This window comes from Eumetopias jubatus, unplaced genomic scaffold (assembly GCF_037043125.1).
Source record: "Eumetopias jubatus isolate StellerSeaLion01/CBP00866 unplaced genomic scaffold, mEumJub1_p1.0 scaffold_6, whole genome shotgun sequence".
Taxonomy (NCBI): Eukaryota; Metazoa; Chordata; class Mammalia; order Carnivora; family Otariidae; genus Eumetopias; species Eumetopias jubatus.
Window position 1 is genome coordinate 7,782,375 of NW_028274812.1, and position 18,228 is coordinate 7,800,602.

Here is an 18,228-nt window from a genome sequence, read left to right on the forward strand (position 1 = left end):
AAAATTTAAAAGCGAAAAGAAGCTAAAAGAACACCATCAGTGACATATACCTTGGGCTATTTTAGAAAACTAACTGCTGAAACGCTGACATTCTGAAAAAGATGCTTCCTTGTCAAGACGTCATTCAGCCACACTTAACACTGACCTCGCACTGGCACGTCCCGGTTTAAAGGTCACCAGCCTCCAGCACGGAGTAACAAGGCTTCTCTACTCTCCCCCGACCTCCTCTGCCTGGGGACCGTAAGAGAATCTAAAGGGGCCTCCAGCATCTGCGGTGGCCTTTCCGTTAGCCCCTCGGCTTCTCAGTAAGAAGATCCTCGATCCTGCGGGGCCCCCAACCCAGGGCTCACCTCTAGCGCATCCGGTTGCGCCCCTTCTGCACAGGAACACGTGAATGAGAGTGACGGACCTCGGTCTCAGATAACGTGTTGGCTCTGAAGCTGATAGCCAGTAAACGACAATATAACTGAGCTTTCCTAAAATAAACCATTTATTGAAAAAAGAACCTTTTTCTTAAATTTCATTAATCAGCCTTTGCATAACAAACCTGTGGCTTGCCAACAACAACAAAAAGGTAAGGTTTCACAGTCAGTGCACTCGACAAACAAGAGTTTCACAACAAGGCCCAGGACACCTGATAACACTACAACTGCTTCTGAACCCAGGAAGGTCAAAATACTACACTGATGTCACGGTTCTCAGTCCCACGAGAAGCAGGCGACAGAGGCGATGGTCCGTGTACAGTAGTAATGGCACTTAACATGCAGCGTCTTTACCTCGTGGACCCCGTCACTCAGAAGGGCCCCGGGCCACGTCAAACAAACAGGAGCAGCAGGAGAAGTGACGCTTGTCACCTGTGCAGTCTTCAGTCTTGGAAGGTTAAAAAGGCTTATACTGCTTCTCAGCACAGTCTTTATGTAAATATTACATACAGTAGTGATTACGAGAACTCTCCGAGCACACACACTACCAGGCCGCGGACCGATTAGCTTCATTCTTCATCTGTGCAGACCTGCGAGAGAGGCAGGAGAGAGCTGAAGCCAATCCGCGGCAGGCACGCGACTTACAGGTAAATCACGGCCGCCTTGAGGACCCCGGCTCGGAGCCAGCCCGGACAGGAGGCTCAGCTCGTGCAGCCAGTGACGCTGGCCAATGACCACCGAGAGCACTTTGCAGAATGCATCTGTACAATCCTGAGTTGACACAAACAGTCTCAACAAAGAAACGAGTGTGTTCTTAATTACAAGTCCCTAATATCTACACAGCAAAGCCAGCTACTTGTTCCTCAATTCCACTCACCCCGCTCTCCTCACCTTCCCTCCCCCCGTCAGGGGCTCCCCTGCAGGGCCCTTTCAGCAAAGCTTTCCCAGGGTTCCATTCTCACCACATTTCTCCTCGGAATACTCTCCCAACAATGTTCTGTCTTCTGGATCCGCATCCGAGCCCCGTTCAATCCCAGGTGCGAGCCCTCGTTACCTACATGCCCGTCTGAACCCGAAGCAGACGTTCCAAGCACGCCTCAACCATAGTATACCAAAGAGGAAACCACGGCCTCCCTGCCCCGACCCTCAGCCAACTGCCTCTGCACCCCTCCTGGCCAACGGGATCTCTAATCTGGGGACCCAAGCCGAGGCCTGGGAGCAGTGCTAGACCCCTCCCCTTACTCGCCTTTCTCATCCCATCAGCTATTCAGTCGTGGCCATTTTAATCCCCTAAACATCACTGATAACTCGCCCCTACCCTCCCATGCCCAGCCCACTAACTGTATCAGCAACTTCCTAACCACTATGCCTCCAGAAGGATCATTCTAAAACACCATTTAGTCATGTCATGCTTATCATAAAACTGAAATTCCTTCATGGGGCTCCTGTTTACTTTTGCAGCCTTTCCTCTGACCATTTTCCACATCCTGTGATCCATCTATACACAGTTCCTCAACCGTCTCACCCTTGTTAGCCTGCCGTACCCACACCTCCCTGCCCGGCCTACCCACACCCTCCCAAACAGCTTAGGCATCTCGTTCCAGAGAAAGCAACGACGGCTGAGACTGCCTGGCTGGATGAAATCGCTCTTCCCAGTGACCCGACAGCATGGCGTATATGCCCTCATCCCAGCTCGGAACACAATGCTTCATCACTACTGAGTCCTATACTCTCAGGAGTCGAAACTGTGTCTTCCACCCAGTTCCATTTAAAGTTCCATGTAACAGTCCCAAATGTACCATAAGCACACCAGGATGGATCAAGCAGAGAACCTCAATGAATATTCTCTGGAAAAAAAAAAAAAAAAAAGATACAAAATTCCCTGGCATAATACATTTAGCTCCTTTCCGTTTCAGACATAGATACAGATATTTTATATCTAAGTTTCCAAATTTCCTTTGGTGCCAGATACAAACAGAACTCAAACATTCAAACATGAAAAGGACTACACAGCAATCTGCCCAACCTTGACGAAGGAATGGTCGAGGAGCTGGCTGGCCGTCCACCTCATCCTGGGCTCACTTTCAAGGCAGTGAGAAAGGAAGTCCTTTCCTTCTGGGCTTAATCTTTCAGGGATCGGTGGCTTGTGCCCCATTCCCACTTTATACATAATCTGAAAGTTGTGTTCATATTCATGCCAAGGTCTCTAAAAAAAAAAAAAGGGGGAGGGAAAGCAGGTTTAATGGCCATAAAAAAATGAAACTGCCCAATCTTTTCAGGCATCTCGATGTTAATAAATACCCAGAGACCAGCAAGCCTTTACTTACAGGGCCAGTTAGTATTTTAGGCCTGCGGGCCACGTGATCTCTGCCACAGCGCAATTCTCCTACTGTGGGCCTGACTGCAGCCACAGAAGATACATAAATGGATGGGTGTGACTGAATGCCAGTAAAACCTTATTTACAAAACCAGCTGGTCAGCACAGTCTGCCTACCCCATCTGGATGTTCTATTAGTCCAGCATTATCTAGAAGCCACCACCATGCAAATAAAAAATGTAATACATAAAATGATATAAAAATGTCAACAAAACATAAAACTCAACAGTTCTCTCATAGGGAGATCACTCCGCCACCTTGTTAAATAATGAACGTCAAATCCTAAAAGCGCAAAGCTCTGGTATTTTACATATCATAAAACATAAGAATAAAGTGCTATTTCATTCAGCAGCCACAAGGTGTAATATGTTTTCCTACTAAGAACACTTGAGAGGTTTCTTACATTTTCTGCTTTATAAATGACACCACTATACACACACACAACAGTCCCGTTATACATCGGTATAGTTGTTCATTAGCAGTATTTTCATCAAAAGATACACTTCTGGAATTCTCAGATAGGCAATCATACAGAACATCCTTGTGCTCTATCCAGACACCCTTCCCTCCCTCTCCCGGAGCCGCTGCCAACAGCTGACCCTCCTCCTGCCTCCTTCTGGCTCGCCCGGAACGCCACGTGGTTGGAATCACACTGCATGCACGTGGCGCTTCCAGATTAGCTTCTTTCTCGGCGGCAGCATGCTATTACAGTTCCTCCACGTCGTCCTCTGGGCCGGACGGCTCATTTCTTTTCACTGCTGCAGAATACCCTGTTGTCTGGATTAGCAGTTTGCTCAAACGTTCACCTACGGAAGGACACCCCGGTTGCCTCCAAGGCTGGCAATCATGAGTCACGTTGCACTCGCGTGCTAGTGTTTGAGTGGACAAGTTTCTGGTTTCCCGTCTCTCTCTGTAGCGCCTTGCTTCTCCATGTTTTCACTTGAGCTTCCTACATTTTTTATTCACTCGCCTAAGAGTTCTCTGAGTCATAAATCTTACAAGTATTTGGTTCCTAGTTTGTCATTTGTCTTCATATTACTGTATCTTTTGATAGGTCACATCTTTTGTATTTAGTCACGTTCTCTAGTTGGCAGAAAATGTGTCCCTGGTATTTATAAGAGCTAATAAAACCACAATTACAGCTCTGTTCATGTGAAGTGCCCTCTGGGAGTTTCTCCTCCAGGTGTGGGCTCTGCTTACCTTGCCCGTCACCATCTCTATGACGACACACCCCAGGCTCCAGATGTCTGCGGCACGCCCATGGCCTTCTCCTTTTGCGCGGGTGATGACCTCGGGAGCCATGTATGCTTTAAAAGTCACAGATATGGTGATAGGAATGGGTTATAAACACAGCACCCCACAGTAATAGAGCCAAGCAAGAAATTAATATTGGGTAATACTCCACATAAATGAAACAACTAATTTGTTGGGGGGGGGCAGAGAGGACTTTCTCCAAGTTACATAATAGGAAACATTGAAACTAACAGACATTTCAAAGAAATTTTCTGAATGGACATTTTAGGGACTAAATTATTATCTAGAGGACAATTTTTGAATGGCAAATCTTCAGATAAACTGTATTCACAGTAAAATATGAAATTTAATGTGCAAAAGAAGATGTAAAATTCTATGACACTGAACAATCAAAACAAATAATCACCACGGAGACAAGTCCCTTCTTAAAGGCATAATAAAGCAGACTGGGGGGAAGCCTGCCAGGCGTGGGCTTGGCTGCACAGGTATAGCACATTCCCGTGTGGTAAGATACTCACTGACTTCTGGGTGTGCCTACCCACTCCTTTTCTTTTAAAAGGGCCAATAATGCTCCAAACTTCCTGCCTCCTTTAGAGAGGCATGAATTGTCACAGGTGTTGGACAATAAAAGGGTTATGTTCTTAAAAAAAAAAACCAACCCATACTATTGTATTTAACATACTGCTGTGTTTTGACTAGAACAGTTTCAATAAGCCCCATGTGAACAACAAAGATAGGTTTTATGGGAAGAAACAGAGGCCTTTCCTCCCTCGTTCACTTCAGGGGCAGAGGCGAATTTGCACGTCCGAGACGTGCTGGCAGGTGGAAGCCTGTGCTCAGAAACCCTCCTCCCTCCTCCCTGGTCCATGCTGACAACAGAGGAGCAGGGAAGCCCAGTCAGCAAGCGCGCTGCAGTGAGTCACCTTGGCAAAGACAAATCAAGCCAGTCCCCACCTGCTGTCCCCAGCGTGCTATTCACTTCACCCGGCATGGTCTGCGCGTTGTTCTTAAGCTTTACTGAGCATCCGAAATCGCCCAGCTTGATGAGTCCGGAGGAGGTGAGGAAGATGTTGGCACCTAACAACAAACAAGCACTCGTCGGGCTCAGGAACACGCGAAGAGCATTTTCAGCTACATGGCAGCCCCAATACCCAGGAGTGTGAGTCACAAACTAAATAATGTCAAGGTTTATAAAACCTGACTTACGAAGCACAGTCATAGACAGATTTTAAGCCTTGTTCACAAATGTGAATACGAGGCAAAGACATTTTCATATCAGTACAGACAGCTTTGAACAGAAACACCAGCACAGATTCTAACGCGGAAGACGCAGGGAGAGCCTTCCACAGGAATTACACGTAAGCTACAACTGCTTGTGGTGGCCTCGTCTGAAGACCAGAGTCGCGAACAGGGACAGGAAGCAACGTGGAGTGGGAACGCGCACACACACTGCTGTTCTCTGCAGGCCTGGCTGGGGCTGCCCTGGACTGACTTCGCGCTGAGAAGGCAGAGATGCTCCGGAGCCTCCTTATGTCTCTCAAAGCAACACACACGCTTCCCTCGGACTCTAGCTGGAATCTGGGGTCACTGCTCACGGCTCCAGGCAGCTCTAGGCTAGAAGATATCGTTGCCCCAATGGAGCCACACATCTCCGGCACCGTGCGTCCAACAGCACCTTTCTCAGAAAAGCAATATAGAGCCACTCAAGTTAGACAGCCAGCCACACGGTGAGCTGACGTCTAGCAGATCGTCCTCAGCGCCTGAGCGCTCCCAGCACAGACAGTCCCCACAGTGGACTCTACGGTGCGAACTTCACGACTCTGGAGCTAGTCCACATCTGCACACTTGCCATACGGAATCGTAAAAAATATCACAAGCACACAAGTGAACAGACTTGATTCAAGGACCCTGAGGAATTCTCTTCATGGCCATGGCTGATGACACAGGAAGGTCCCATTACGTGACAGGGGTCAGAGACTGAATACAGGTGTCTGTGGCAGAACACCTGAAAACAGGCCATGGCAGGGCCTGACAAAGAGTCAATTAAACAAACGCTCAGAACGATCCCAGGCAGCAGAGCAACGTGGAAGACGGGCAGGTGGGGAGACAACAAGGCTGGTGGGTGCTGGGGAGCCACTGGAGGGCGAATGGAGGATCCTTACACTCAGACCAAAGCAGGTTCTGGTGTGATCCAGCCCTGCCCTGGGTCAAGCGCCTGGTCGGGAGCCAGCCAATTCTAGAGTGAACATGTCCAGGCCGGCCCCGGACTATGTGACAGAGTGGAATCCTTCAGTCTGGGGCCCATCAGAGACAAATAATTTGTCACTTTCATTATCCCATTTCCCCAAATACAAAGGTCAGGTGCAAATGCCAGAGGGATAGTTGTGAGACGAGCATGACTACTCCCCTCAAGCCAGAAGAGAAAAGCACTTCGAGTCAATTAGCACGACTGGGTCGGTTGTTATTAGCAGAATCCTACACGGGAGGAGGTTGGTGTCAATAAACCTTGTCTCCCAAAACAGAGCTTACACTAGCATTTCAGAGTCACTGTCGCTTTACATATTCACGACGTTCATATGGAAACACCTCAGAGTCTCAACACGGAGAAAAGGATGCTCTGATCGTGAATGTCCAGTAAACCTACAAGGCTGGCTAAATCAGCCTACAAAAAAGCCAATTTCATTCTTGGGGAAACAGATCTCACTGAAAACAGCGTTATGCAGAGAGACAGAGCAGACTTCTCTGCTCATGGATGGGATGAGGGCGTGTGTTCTACACAGTCTCTCAATGCTGGGTTCTTTATGGAAGTGTATCAACAGTAAAGGCACTTCCTTCTAGAGAAACAATGTGTGCGAGTGGGATCGAGTGTCTTGGTGGCACCTACTATGCGGAGGGCACGTAGTTTGGTCTCCACGGCAGCCAGGTGGGGGTGAGCATTACCTTTGATGTCACGGTGAACTATGCCGTGCTCATGGAGGACATTGATTGCGATGGTGATCTGCTTTGAATACAGCCTGATGACATGCTCCTGAAGCCCCAGCCTCGACACCTCTTCTAAAGTCCCCTCATCACAGTACTCCATGAAGATGTACATTTCTTCCTGCAGGAGGAAGAAGAGGCAGCCTGTGTTTACATGTACACCAAGGGAAGAATCTGGACAGTGTCACAGGTTGCGCCCCAAAGGAATCTCTTAATGGTAAGCTACACTCGTCATCCTCAACACTGAACTTGTCTGAGAACAGTCATTCCTCACTCCTACACAGAGGTGTCTGCCTGCCTCCTGTCTGGAATTATACAGCTAGTCGGGGTAAGAGTGTCTTCTCCAAATCACAGGTGATAAATTATCTATAATCCTCCGAAATTAAAGTCTGCTATATAATCTCAGACAGGGACCAACAGGGCTGTCCCTATCAATGTATTATTAAGTACTGAAACACATCCTTTTCAGATAGGAATTTATTTGTGAAAACATTAAAGATCACCACTATTCAACTTCCCCTGGAAGTTCAGGCTCCACCGAGATGCTCCAAGCTACCCTCTTTCCCTCCAGGGGTTTACTTCTAAACACAAGGGGGGAAACTAATTTTGAAGTTTTAACTTTCTCATTTCGCTATGGTTCCTTAAATACACGTAAAAGAAAAATCAGCATTACTTGACAGTGCACTCAACAGTAGTTCGTCAAAAATGGGGGGAAAAAAGTAACTCGCTGTGTAAGGGGCATTTTAGAAGAATCTTCTGATCGGCAGGATGGGTTTCAGTGCTTTATAATGTCGGGTTAACGACTACAGTCTACAACTTACATTTTAGGAAGAACTCCTCTAGTTTCAGAGAGAAGGCAGAAATGATGTAACTCATGGAGATTTCCTGATAATTAGGCAAAGTTACTGTGCTCTGAAATGAGAAGACCTGCGATGTAGAACAGGACTCCGACTGTGCCCTTACTGATTCCTCACACAAAACCGCGTGATCAAAGTTGGCTTACTCTATGAAGCTCCACACCAAAATACCGAACCAGATTGGGGTGTTTGATGCCCTCAAAGATTTTCAATTCGTCTGCAGTTTCCTTGATAGTTTTATGGTCATTAGGTTGAAATCGAATCTGTAAAGAGAAAACCGCTGATCAGCGCTGGTCCTGTCACGAACCAGAAACAAGACACCTTTATCCACAAGGGCCTCCTAACATCTGCATCATCCAGACCCACGGGACTATGGTCAGTGTGTCTATGACCTGACTTCGAGTCTTTCTTTGCCTTGTCATTCCACGGGAATTAAACATGCCTGCTTTAGAATATTTGGTGAGAGAACAGCTAATGGGATCATTTTCGTAACTGCAACCTGAATTCACAAAAACATTAAACATTCAGTAAGTGAGATCACAAGTGTACAGGTTCTGGGAAGATAAAAAGACGTGAGATGATTGTGCCCTTAAGAAGTTTACAAAGGGGCACCTGCACCCCAGTGTTGATAGCAGCAATGTCCACAAAAGCCAAGCTATGGAAAGAGCCCAGGTGTCCATCGACATATGAATGGATAAAGAAGACGTGGTATATGTACAATGGAATATTACTCAGCCATCAAAAAAATGAAATCTTGCCATTTGCAATGATGTGGATGGAACCAAGGTATTATGCTAAGCGAAGTAGGTCAGAGAAAGAATTATCATATGATCTCACTCATGTGGAATTTAAGAAACAAAACAGAGAATCATAGGGGAAAAGAGGAAAAAATAAAACAAGACAAAATCAGAATAAGACAAACCCTAAGAGACTCTTAATCATAGGAAACAAACTGAGGGCTGCTGGAGGGGAGGGGGTGGGGGATGGGGTGAAGTGGGTGATGGGCATTAAGGAGGGCACGTGACGGAATGAGCACTGGGTGTTCTATGCAACTGATGAATCACTGACCTCTGAAACTAATAATACATCATATGTTAATTAACTGAATTTAAGTTTTTAAAAAAACAAGTTTACGACTGGGGCGCCTGGGTGGCTCAGTCAGTTAAGCGGCTGCATTCGGCTCAGGTCATGATCCCAGGGTTGTCGGATAGAGGCCCGCATCGGGCTCCCTGCTCAATGGGGAGTCTGCTTCTCCCTCTCTCTCCTCACTCGTGCTCTCCCTCTCAAATAAATAAAACACAGGAGTGGGGGCAGGGGGGGAGGAGAGGCAGAGGGAAAGGGAGAAGCAGGCTCCCTGCTGAGCAGGGAGCCTTCGACCTCCGCACCCCGAGATCATGACCTGAGCTGAAAGCAGACGCTTAACTGACTGAGCCACCCAGGCGTCCTAAATAAAATCTTTAAAAAAAAAAAAAAAGGAGACGTTCATGAACCAGCAGGAACAAGGTGGTAGAGGCAGTGCAGGTGAGTGTCTTCCCACGCAGAAGCTCCGAGAGGGAGGGCCACGGCAGCTCCGGCCTCTTCCCCCGTAGGCTCCTCTGCCCCTCGAGTCCCAAAGGGTCTCCTCCTGAGCGATTACAGTGTTTGCTTCCCTGACAGGCCTCCTCAGGTTTTCCCTGCTCTCCCCCATCCTACCTCCATCTATTGAAATGCTGCTCATTTCTGAAGCTGATCACAAACGGTAACTTCTCCACCAACTCCCTGCTAAGACTGTTACCACCGTCCTCTCAGCCTTCAGCTAACTTGCTGGCCTACCTCTGTATGGCACTTAGCACACCTGGGTGGTGGCAGAATTATCTGTGCACCTGGTTTGAGCGTCCTCACTGGAATCCCAGGGCATCTACCTAGATGACTCCACATGGAGGCACCCAAGCTAGCTCTAGGTGCTAAGAAGAGCCTCGAAAACAAGCTTCTTCACCAAACCTCTGTCACACAGAGGCTTCAAACCAAAAGACCCCCCACAAGGCCGGACCACTCACCTCCTTCATAGCCATCAACTCGCCCGTGTCGACACTGATACAGGTGTAGACCTTCCCGTACTGCCCCTCCCCTGTGAATAGAACAAACACACTGCTCTCAGTCACCAAAGCAAGGCCATTTTAAGTCACTCAGATGTATAATAATCTTTCCCAAGTCTGGATCTATATTTATATAATCTACAATTTTCTACTACTGCAAGACCCAAAATGTTTCTGAACGTTCTCCAATGACCGAAGGCAATCTCTTGGCTGTGCCTTCCCTGTAAAAATCTAGAGTAGAAGTGACTTTGGCAAACCCCAGAAGGGGCATGAAGGTGCACACTTCTGAGCCCTTAAGGCCCTCAGGGAGGTCAGGGCCGGGAGTCAGGAGTAGGCCCGGCCACCGGCTAACTGTGCCTCATCGCTGCACAGCCTGGGCTGTGTGGGAGTGGATATTCGACCAACACATCTTTGGGGATATTAAGCGAAGGGGATATATGACTAAACCTGATAACAAGAATTGATAAAATTTATAAAGCACTTGATTTTGTCAGTGTTTTCTGCCCTAACTGATAGCTCTACAGAACGCTGAGGGTTTCCTGGGGGCTCACAGGGTCCTATTACTACAACTGTGTTGGCCTCTTCAGACCTAAACACTCCCTGGAGAGATGCATTTAAAAGACGGAAGGGTCTGAAACATAGTCAGGCTCCTTCTGTCACACGAGCCACCAGCAGTTATCTTACAAGAGGCACTTCACCTGGAAATTAATTAATAGGCAATGTTTTAGGGAAGACTGTCTCTATCTGTACCCAGTCTCTCTTCAATAATGTGCTGGAAGGAATAAGGTCGTAAGAACATCAACTGGAACTAATGGGTAAAATTTATGTATTTCTTCACTGGCAACTTCTGGAGTTATCAAGCAAAACGATTCAATTTAAGGAACCATTTAAAGAAATCTTTCTAAAGTCTTCTCTTGTGCTGCTCTTAGAACACATTTTACAGACACATTATTTATACAAACTAAAAAACAGAACCCTCTGCAAAAGATAGGCCATGTTATAAAAGAAAAGGACCAATTACACGATTTGGCTTAAAGACATGTAACTCTTGCCATTTCTAACAGAGGCTCCTCAATTTCCTTACCAATTTTGTTTCCTCTTTGCCACTTGAAGGTCACCTTCCTCAAGCCTACATGCATAACGTTATCGTAAGATTTAGGGGTATCACACACTTGACCAATGATATTCTTTCTCCTCATTTCTCGATACCTCTTTTCTTCAAACAAGCGGACTGACTTCTGGATAGCTTCTATGGGTCCTTGTTTGGAAGCACTGTCTGCAGGGAGAATCACAAAGTCAGTAGTCCCAGTCACTACAGCGAGTCAATGTCCAGCAAACAGTAATAGAAACAGAGCAATACACATGAGCACTCCAGCACAGCACGGCTTACATCCTCTAGTCAGATACCCAGCAGGTGCGTTCAAGTCCATTGCAATCCAACAGCTCCAGAGGATGCCACCCACTGCACAGACACACACATAAAATACGGGCCAGTCAGGCAGAGCCGATGACTTCCTCCCGCCGACTGCTGCTTAGACAGACACTGTAGTGACTTCCCATTTGCCTCCAGTCTCTCCGGTGTCTGAGCCACTCTTGTTGGCCAGAACTGCCTTACTAACAGGTAAAATCTGATCATGTCCCTTTCCTACTTAAATTTATTTCATGGTTCTCAACCCGTTTACCAAAAATCCAAGCCCTTCCTATGGCATTCACGACCCTGCAGAATTCGGGCCTGGTTTATCTTTCCCAGTTCACTTTTGTCAGTATTCTCCTTTTCTTCTCCTACCACAGGCCCCAGACGAACCAAACTGAACAGACTCATATAGAACACTCCAAGCCGTTTCTCACTTCGAGCTTATGTCACACTTTCCTGCCTGTCTAAAATGCTGTCTTCCCACCACCGTGCCTGGGGAGTACATCTCACACATCACAGCTCCGCTGAAATACCACACCTTTTCTCGGAAGCCATCTCTGGTGAGAAGGGAATTAAGTTGTCCCTTCTCTGGAAAGAGTCCAGACCAAAGGCCCTGGAACCAGAATGCCCGGGTAAAATCCTGGCTTCACCATCTTCCAGGTGTTTGACAATGGGCAAGTTACCTGACTTCTTCACATATCAAATTCCTAATCTGTGAAATGAGGGTAATAATATCTCACGCACAAGCGCTACTGTGAGTATTTAGTGAAATCATACGTGTGAGGTGCTAAGCCCTGTGCCCGGGACACAGCAACATTCAGTAAGATTTAGCGACTGTTACTACTGTTTCTTACCTTCTCCTCAGGCTCCACATCTCTAGTTTTCCCATTTATCATGACTTACAGTGAAAAATAACTTCTACACATACAGAGATCTAAAGAACAGTTTCATAAAACAATATTACTCTTACCACGTGATTCAGACTCCATCCTATTTTTTTTTTTTTTAATGCGACTATACAGCCCATCGATGGGTCACACCTGTCACGTGAAAAGCACTGCCTTGGACGTGTCCCCTTACATACTCCTCATTCTGTACCCTCGCTATCTGAGAGCCTGAATTTTCAGGCCAACGGAGAGATCGTGGGGGATGAGGACGGCTGTGAGGTTAATTTGGGAAGAGAAATTCTAATTGTAGGTTCTTACTACAACCATTTCTTAAAAACCCGAATCGTTGTTTTACCTCGATGTATGACACATCAGGTCTCCTGGGCACAACCGGATTTCACAGCTATGAGCCCATGGACTCCACTGTCAAGTATTTCTGGGAAAGGCTTTTTTTTTTTTTTTTTTCTAAACAGTAAAAATTTCTCACGATTTCTCCATCTTTGTTAATGTGAACTGTAACTATCCCGAGAGTTCCCAAGTCCCCTTGACCACAAGGCATTTGTTTTGAAAATTATCACAAAGACCTGGCATGCGTGCAAACTGATGGTGACGTGGGAGCCACTGGAGACACTCTCTTCCCCGTCACCCAGGCTCCAGCCCATGGATCTCCCTGCAATAAACCCAATGCACACATCTCGCCTGCCCCAGGCCTGGCAGTCATTTCTCGACTTCATTCCTTTTTTGAAAATTCCACCTTAGTCTGGTATCTGACACTGCATGACTGTAATGATATGCTAACCCATCTCCCCATTTCTCCCTCACTCCGGGCTACCAGCTTCCTCCACCCCGGGGTCTTCCTAGCTTCTCCTCCCCACTCCCCGAACACACCAGGTGCCCAAGAGGCTGCAGGGCTGCCCGCCATCTCTGGGAAAGGCCTTAATCACTTAGCTGTCACTGACAGACCGGCAATGGTCTGACTTCCCCCAGTCCCTTCAAGTTCACCTCCATTTACCGCTACACAGTCACTGGCCTCCCTCTAGATGTGTTTTTATTCTGTATTTTTCCTCCAGGCTTGATGCAGACCAGTTTTTCCTTCAAGAGTCAGCTCAAGCCTCACCCCCTCCATTACATCCCCCGACTGTTCCTGGCTTTGGTGGACAACATACTTCCAAGGGGTGATTGCCAGTAAGAGCACCGGACTTGGAGACGGAAGCAGTGTGCGCTGATCCCAGCTCTGTCAGTTATCACCTTGACCGAACTACTTGGCTTCTCAAAAACATAATCATACAGCAGAAGATATGAATAGTTTTCATTTCACAAAGATTATTATATTCCTACCATGTACAAAGAATTATGCTAAGGGCCCACCCAAGGTGACTTACATAATCAACCACCATGACTGCCTGAAGAATACAAAGATGAATAAAACATGTTCCAGATCCAAAGGAGCTTGTAATTTATTATAAAAAATAGGAAATGCATACAAACACAGTATACATAGGAAGTAACGTCACAGGTATAAAAGAGATCACAAAATATTAATGTAGATGGACTAATAATTCAAAAGCTAAAGCATATTTTAGCTGAAACTTCTCACTTTATGCTTAAACATTTTAAGTTCAACGTTCTCTCTCTTACCCTTCGTCTGACTGATAAGTGTCCGAAGTTCCCAGCTTCTTCGAGCTGACCCACTTGAATCACCTTTTGGATATGCTGGTTCTGCAAGAAGTATGTTTTTCACACAAATTAAGATTTATGGAACAAATATGCTTATGTAATCGAAAGCAAGACTGAAATGGTGCACGGCAATGATTAGTTACTGTCAACCTGTCCTTTCTGGTCCTTAATTTCTATTTGACGTGAGTGTGAGAAGCTATCTTGACCATCAATTCTAGAAAACTATACCAAACTAAGAAGTTGTCATGATTACGTTACATGATTACATTATGTTACATGATTTTAACTATATAAACCTTCCACAAATAACAAGACATGAGACTACTGAGCAGAAATTAGATTCTCTGGGGACCCCCTTCAAGAGACCCGGCATTATAATAAAGCCTCAGTGTATTATTAACAAACCTACAGCAGGTTTGCATTTTTAAGAAAATAAGAGTACTTGGCAATTAAAGTATCAGGAATAATTTTCTTTGAAAAGCAACAAAAGTAGACCTAGAAAACGCAAGTACAGCGAAAAAGGCATCTATAGTAAAAAGCCAACATGCTGAATAGCAAATGTTCTCTGGGAGCTCTGTCACCTCTTCCTCACTCTTCATTTCTCTCTGAGGCACAACCCATGGAAACTGGTAAACTGAGGCAGAGGATTCAGCCGGTTGAGACCAGAGTCTGCACCTCACACACTCACCGTCGCGCTCCTCGGTGGGGCTTGAGTGGCGGCTCAGGGACCGAAACTGTAACTCCGCGGCTATGGAAGCCAACCGGTCGTTCTCAGGGACGCTGGAACCCCTGTTTCAAGATTTTTAAAAAATTGAGCTGTCAATTCAATGGAACTCAAAATGAAAGATCTGTGAGACTCTTCTAGAGCGGTAATTCTCAACTAGGGGTAATTTTGCCCGCTGGGGAAACCTGGTATCAAGTGAGTACAGGATAATGCGAAGGACAGCCCGCAAATTGAGAATTAGGCACCCAAAGTGAACAGGGCTGCTACTGGGAAACCCTCCTCTGGAGCTAGGAAGGACAGTCAGATTTTTATCCTCCGCTGCTGGCACATGAGAACCTGACTGCGTAACGCTCTAAGTTAAAAACGAACAAAAGTACAAAAAAACAGGATTTATTCAAGGGTTACTGACATGTGTGGAAAGCTCCACCATTTAAGCCCAGGATGGATAAAAATTATTAGCCAAACAGAGCTAATATTTAAAATTCTGATCATACTATGCATTTACGTACTTAATTCTATTTAAAGTGTTCAAATTATTACATGATTCAAAAGATTTCAAATCTCTTAATAAGAAAATGGAAGGGCACACTTAATGATTTTTCAAGCAGTTGCCAAGCAAAGGTGCAGAAGAGCAGGAAGCTTAGTGTGTAAAGAACAAAGGTAATTTGCTGCTTTTTCAGAATAAAGTTAAGTGTGTTTAGAAATCCAGAATGAATCCATACAGAGTAAAACCCAGAATTAAATAAGGGAAGTCTTAAAATTATAATTCGAGTAATCCAAGATAAGTACGGCCTGAGTTCATTAACAAGTTTCGTGTGTACTGTGTGAATGAGCGATACTATGAAGTATGGTAGCATTTATGCTCTTTTCCCTCAGATGCTGAATAGATTTAAGGCGACAGGGTTCTACTGAACAGATGTTCACAAATTATGAAGTATGCAATGCTTTTTTATTTCCCTAAACTCTCAAATCTAGCATAACTGTTAAGTCTGAAGAGAGAGGGACATCCTCTATTGCCATGGAGTTCATCAAAAAGTCTTGACGCCATTTCATGGAAAAATCATGGATGTTGAAGTGAAGAGACACGCGACTCCTAAAGCCACTCCCAAGACTGTGCTGCCAAGCAGAGGTCACACGACCTCTCTATTTTCCTGATTTCCCAGAGACAAAACTGGCCAATTCCACATCTTCAGAGATTTTTGCTAGGCAAAAAATATACTTAAAGGAAATAGTGTGCTGGTGAATGTTTAACTACTAGTTGTGGAGTTCTACAATTTCAATGGTGTAACAACCGGCTTGCAAAATTCCTGAAAAATTAACCATCAGTCTCACAAAGCAGTAAGAGCCCAGCCCCGACAAACAGAACACTGTCAAAAAGTTTTATAAACACTGGTAAGATCACTGAAGCCCGGACTATTTCCTAAGTCAAACCAAACCAAATCAAAACATTCAGAGGCTGCTGTGGGGCACAGTAAGACTCCGCAGGGCTGACGGTCTCTAGGACAGGAAGGGCCGCACACCGTGAGGTGGGGGCCTTCCTGCTGACGCTGGAAGTCCTGGCCATCATTTGGCTTCCCCCCGCAGCAAGCTCCAGGCTGTACCAGGACGTCGGCAGGGCACGTGCCTCCACCTCGGGGTCTGCTGCACAGGCCCACCACAAAGGGGCTGTTAAGGCCCAAAGTTAAACTCAACAGGAGCCCGGCTCAAAGGCAGGAGTGCGGCAAACCACCATCGGCTAAGCGCATCTCCACCTGGCCTTGCTGTCCTCTGCCCACCGTCACCTACACACCACTGGAGAGTCAAGAGATCGTGATTCCTTTGTAAAAAAATGGCCTTCAATTTACCACTGTGATGGTGGTAAAATTTCTATGTGTCAAGAATCATCCAAAAGATGAAGAGTACTTATGACATGCTACTCACGACGGACTGAAAACAACCTCCACAAAGCCGAAGACTATATGCACATGAAGGCCGACCACACGTACTTCACTTTTATACTAAAATACACTTAATGTACCACACCTCCAGCTCACAAATGCCTTAAGCCACAGTTCAGGAACCTCTACAAAGCTGGGGGGGGGGGGGCGTTCCTCCCTTTTCTAGTTTTGCAGGAATGGTGTGCAAACGTGGATGCAGTGGGTCATGGTGAAGTGCTCTCCGCCACTGTGTCTGCACGTGAGGGCAAGTGGCTTCCCTTCACCCTGAGTTACACTTACAAAAAGGCAGTCTCAGTGCCTCCTTCAGGGACAGGAGGGCATATGTGGAAACATTTGCCATCAAATGCTCTCAACATAAAAATGAAGAAGGTAAATGGGAATCTGTTTAATGGTAACTGTTAACTGTCTTGGTTGACAGCTTAAGCTGTAAAATACGTTGACTTTTTTTTTAGATTATAGATGTTTATCACTACAAATTACAAGCAGTTGTTATTTTAATGAATGAGAAGAACGGAAATGTTTGTAGAAATTTTAGACTGTTATAAAGTAGGTCTAAAGACATTTTAGTGTTTTTTCAATTCTAAAGCTATACATCTTTCTACCAATAACATACGAATATTTTTTCTTTGGAGCAAGATACAGGGCACTGAGTTCCTTCACAGTTTCATCTTTTTTGCTCAGATTACCCTCAACCCATAGAGTTTTTTTTTTACTCTATCACCATCTTTATTGGAAGATGAGAAGAGTACCAGTGTACCCCCTCTGCCAGACGTAAGGGGAGAGTTAAGAGTGACCAAATGTCCTTTCTCAAGTCTACGAGACCTTGACGAAATCCTCTGTCAGAACTAACAACTAGAATGGGAAGAAGTGCAACACACTCCTTACCTATATGGAAGACTCAGGCAAGAGGCCTTCTGGGGCTTGCCAAGTGTCTGATAGCTCTCTCTAGTAATGATATGCTCTCCATATAAGATACAAACCCCCTGAACTCATTTTTCCAACTTTCATAAACTACTTCTAATCAATAATTCTATAAATTAGAAAACTTGTTAGAAAAGTGATCCTCCGAAAAAACAAATCCCCACCTAATGGTGTTAACTAGAAGCCATCTCTGAGCTACCTTGGGACCGACCCCTCAAGAAAGGCACTACTTGCCAAAATTCTCAAGTCCTCTTTGGTGGGGACCAGGCTCTTTGGTCTGATACTCTCTCTGAAGAGTTCTTATTGTCAGGGAGTCTGGTCATTTTGGTTAATATTCGCTCTGAGGAAATATTAATCAGGCAAATTACTCGTGCTTCTGGTGCTAGAACCTTGGGGGGGGGGGCGACACCCCCCCCGGGCCACGTCCCAAAGCTGAGGCCGCTGTGGAAGTGCCCAGGAGGGGGCCGAGGAGGCATGCCGCTGGTGGAGGGTGACTACCTGGTATCATGGGCACTGCTGACGGGTTTGGGTGGCGCAGAGTCGCTGCCCGAGGGGCCGGGGCGACCGGCGGTGGCCGCAGCAGTGACAGAAGCAGCAGCAGGGCTGCCGTGGCTCCGCGCGTCCGAAGGCACGCTCCGAGTGCTGAGACGAGAAGAAAAGCTTCAGGAACACAGCTGAGAAAAGGGACTGGACTCTCCAGTGGT

The 18,228-nt window shown here is 46.1% G+C and overlaps 1 protein-coding gene across 1 annotated transcript in view; it reads right to left on the reverse strand.

Annotated features, from left to right (window-relative positions):
- Positions 1-467: 467 nt before the first annotated feature.
- MAP3K4 (mitogen-activated protein kinase kinase kinase 4) overlaps positions 468-18,228 on the reverse strand; it is a 111,112-nt gene continuing 93,351 nt past the window's right edge. Inside the window, exons 17-27 of the mRNA XM_088023808.1 lie at positions 18,023-18,166; positions 14,631-14,731; positions 13,904-13,984; positions 11,049-11,240; positions 9,926-9,996; positions 8,036-8,152; positions 6,994-7,153; positions 5,008-5,130; positions 4,000-4,106; positions 2,449-2,628; positions 468-1,012 (exon numbers count right to left, since the gene is read on the reverse strand). Coding sequence (XP_087879934.1) covers positions 992-1,012; positions 2,449-2,628; positions 4,000-4,106; positions 5,008-5,130; positions 6,994-7,153; positions 8,036-8,152; positions 9,926-9,996; positions 11,049-11,240; positions 13,904-13,984; positions 14,631-14,731; positions 18,023-18,166 — 1,297 coding nt within the window. The 3' untranslated portion in view covers positions 468-991. The remainder of the gene's footprint in view (positions 1,013-2,448; positions 2,629-3,999; positions 4,107-5,007; positions 5,131-6,993; positions 7,154-8,035; positions 8,153-9,925; positions 9,997-11,048; positions 11,241-13,903; positions 13,985-14,630; positions 14,732-18,022; positions 18,167-18,228) is intronic.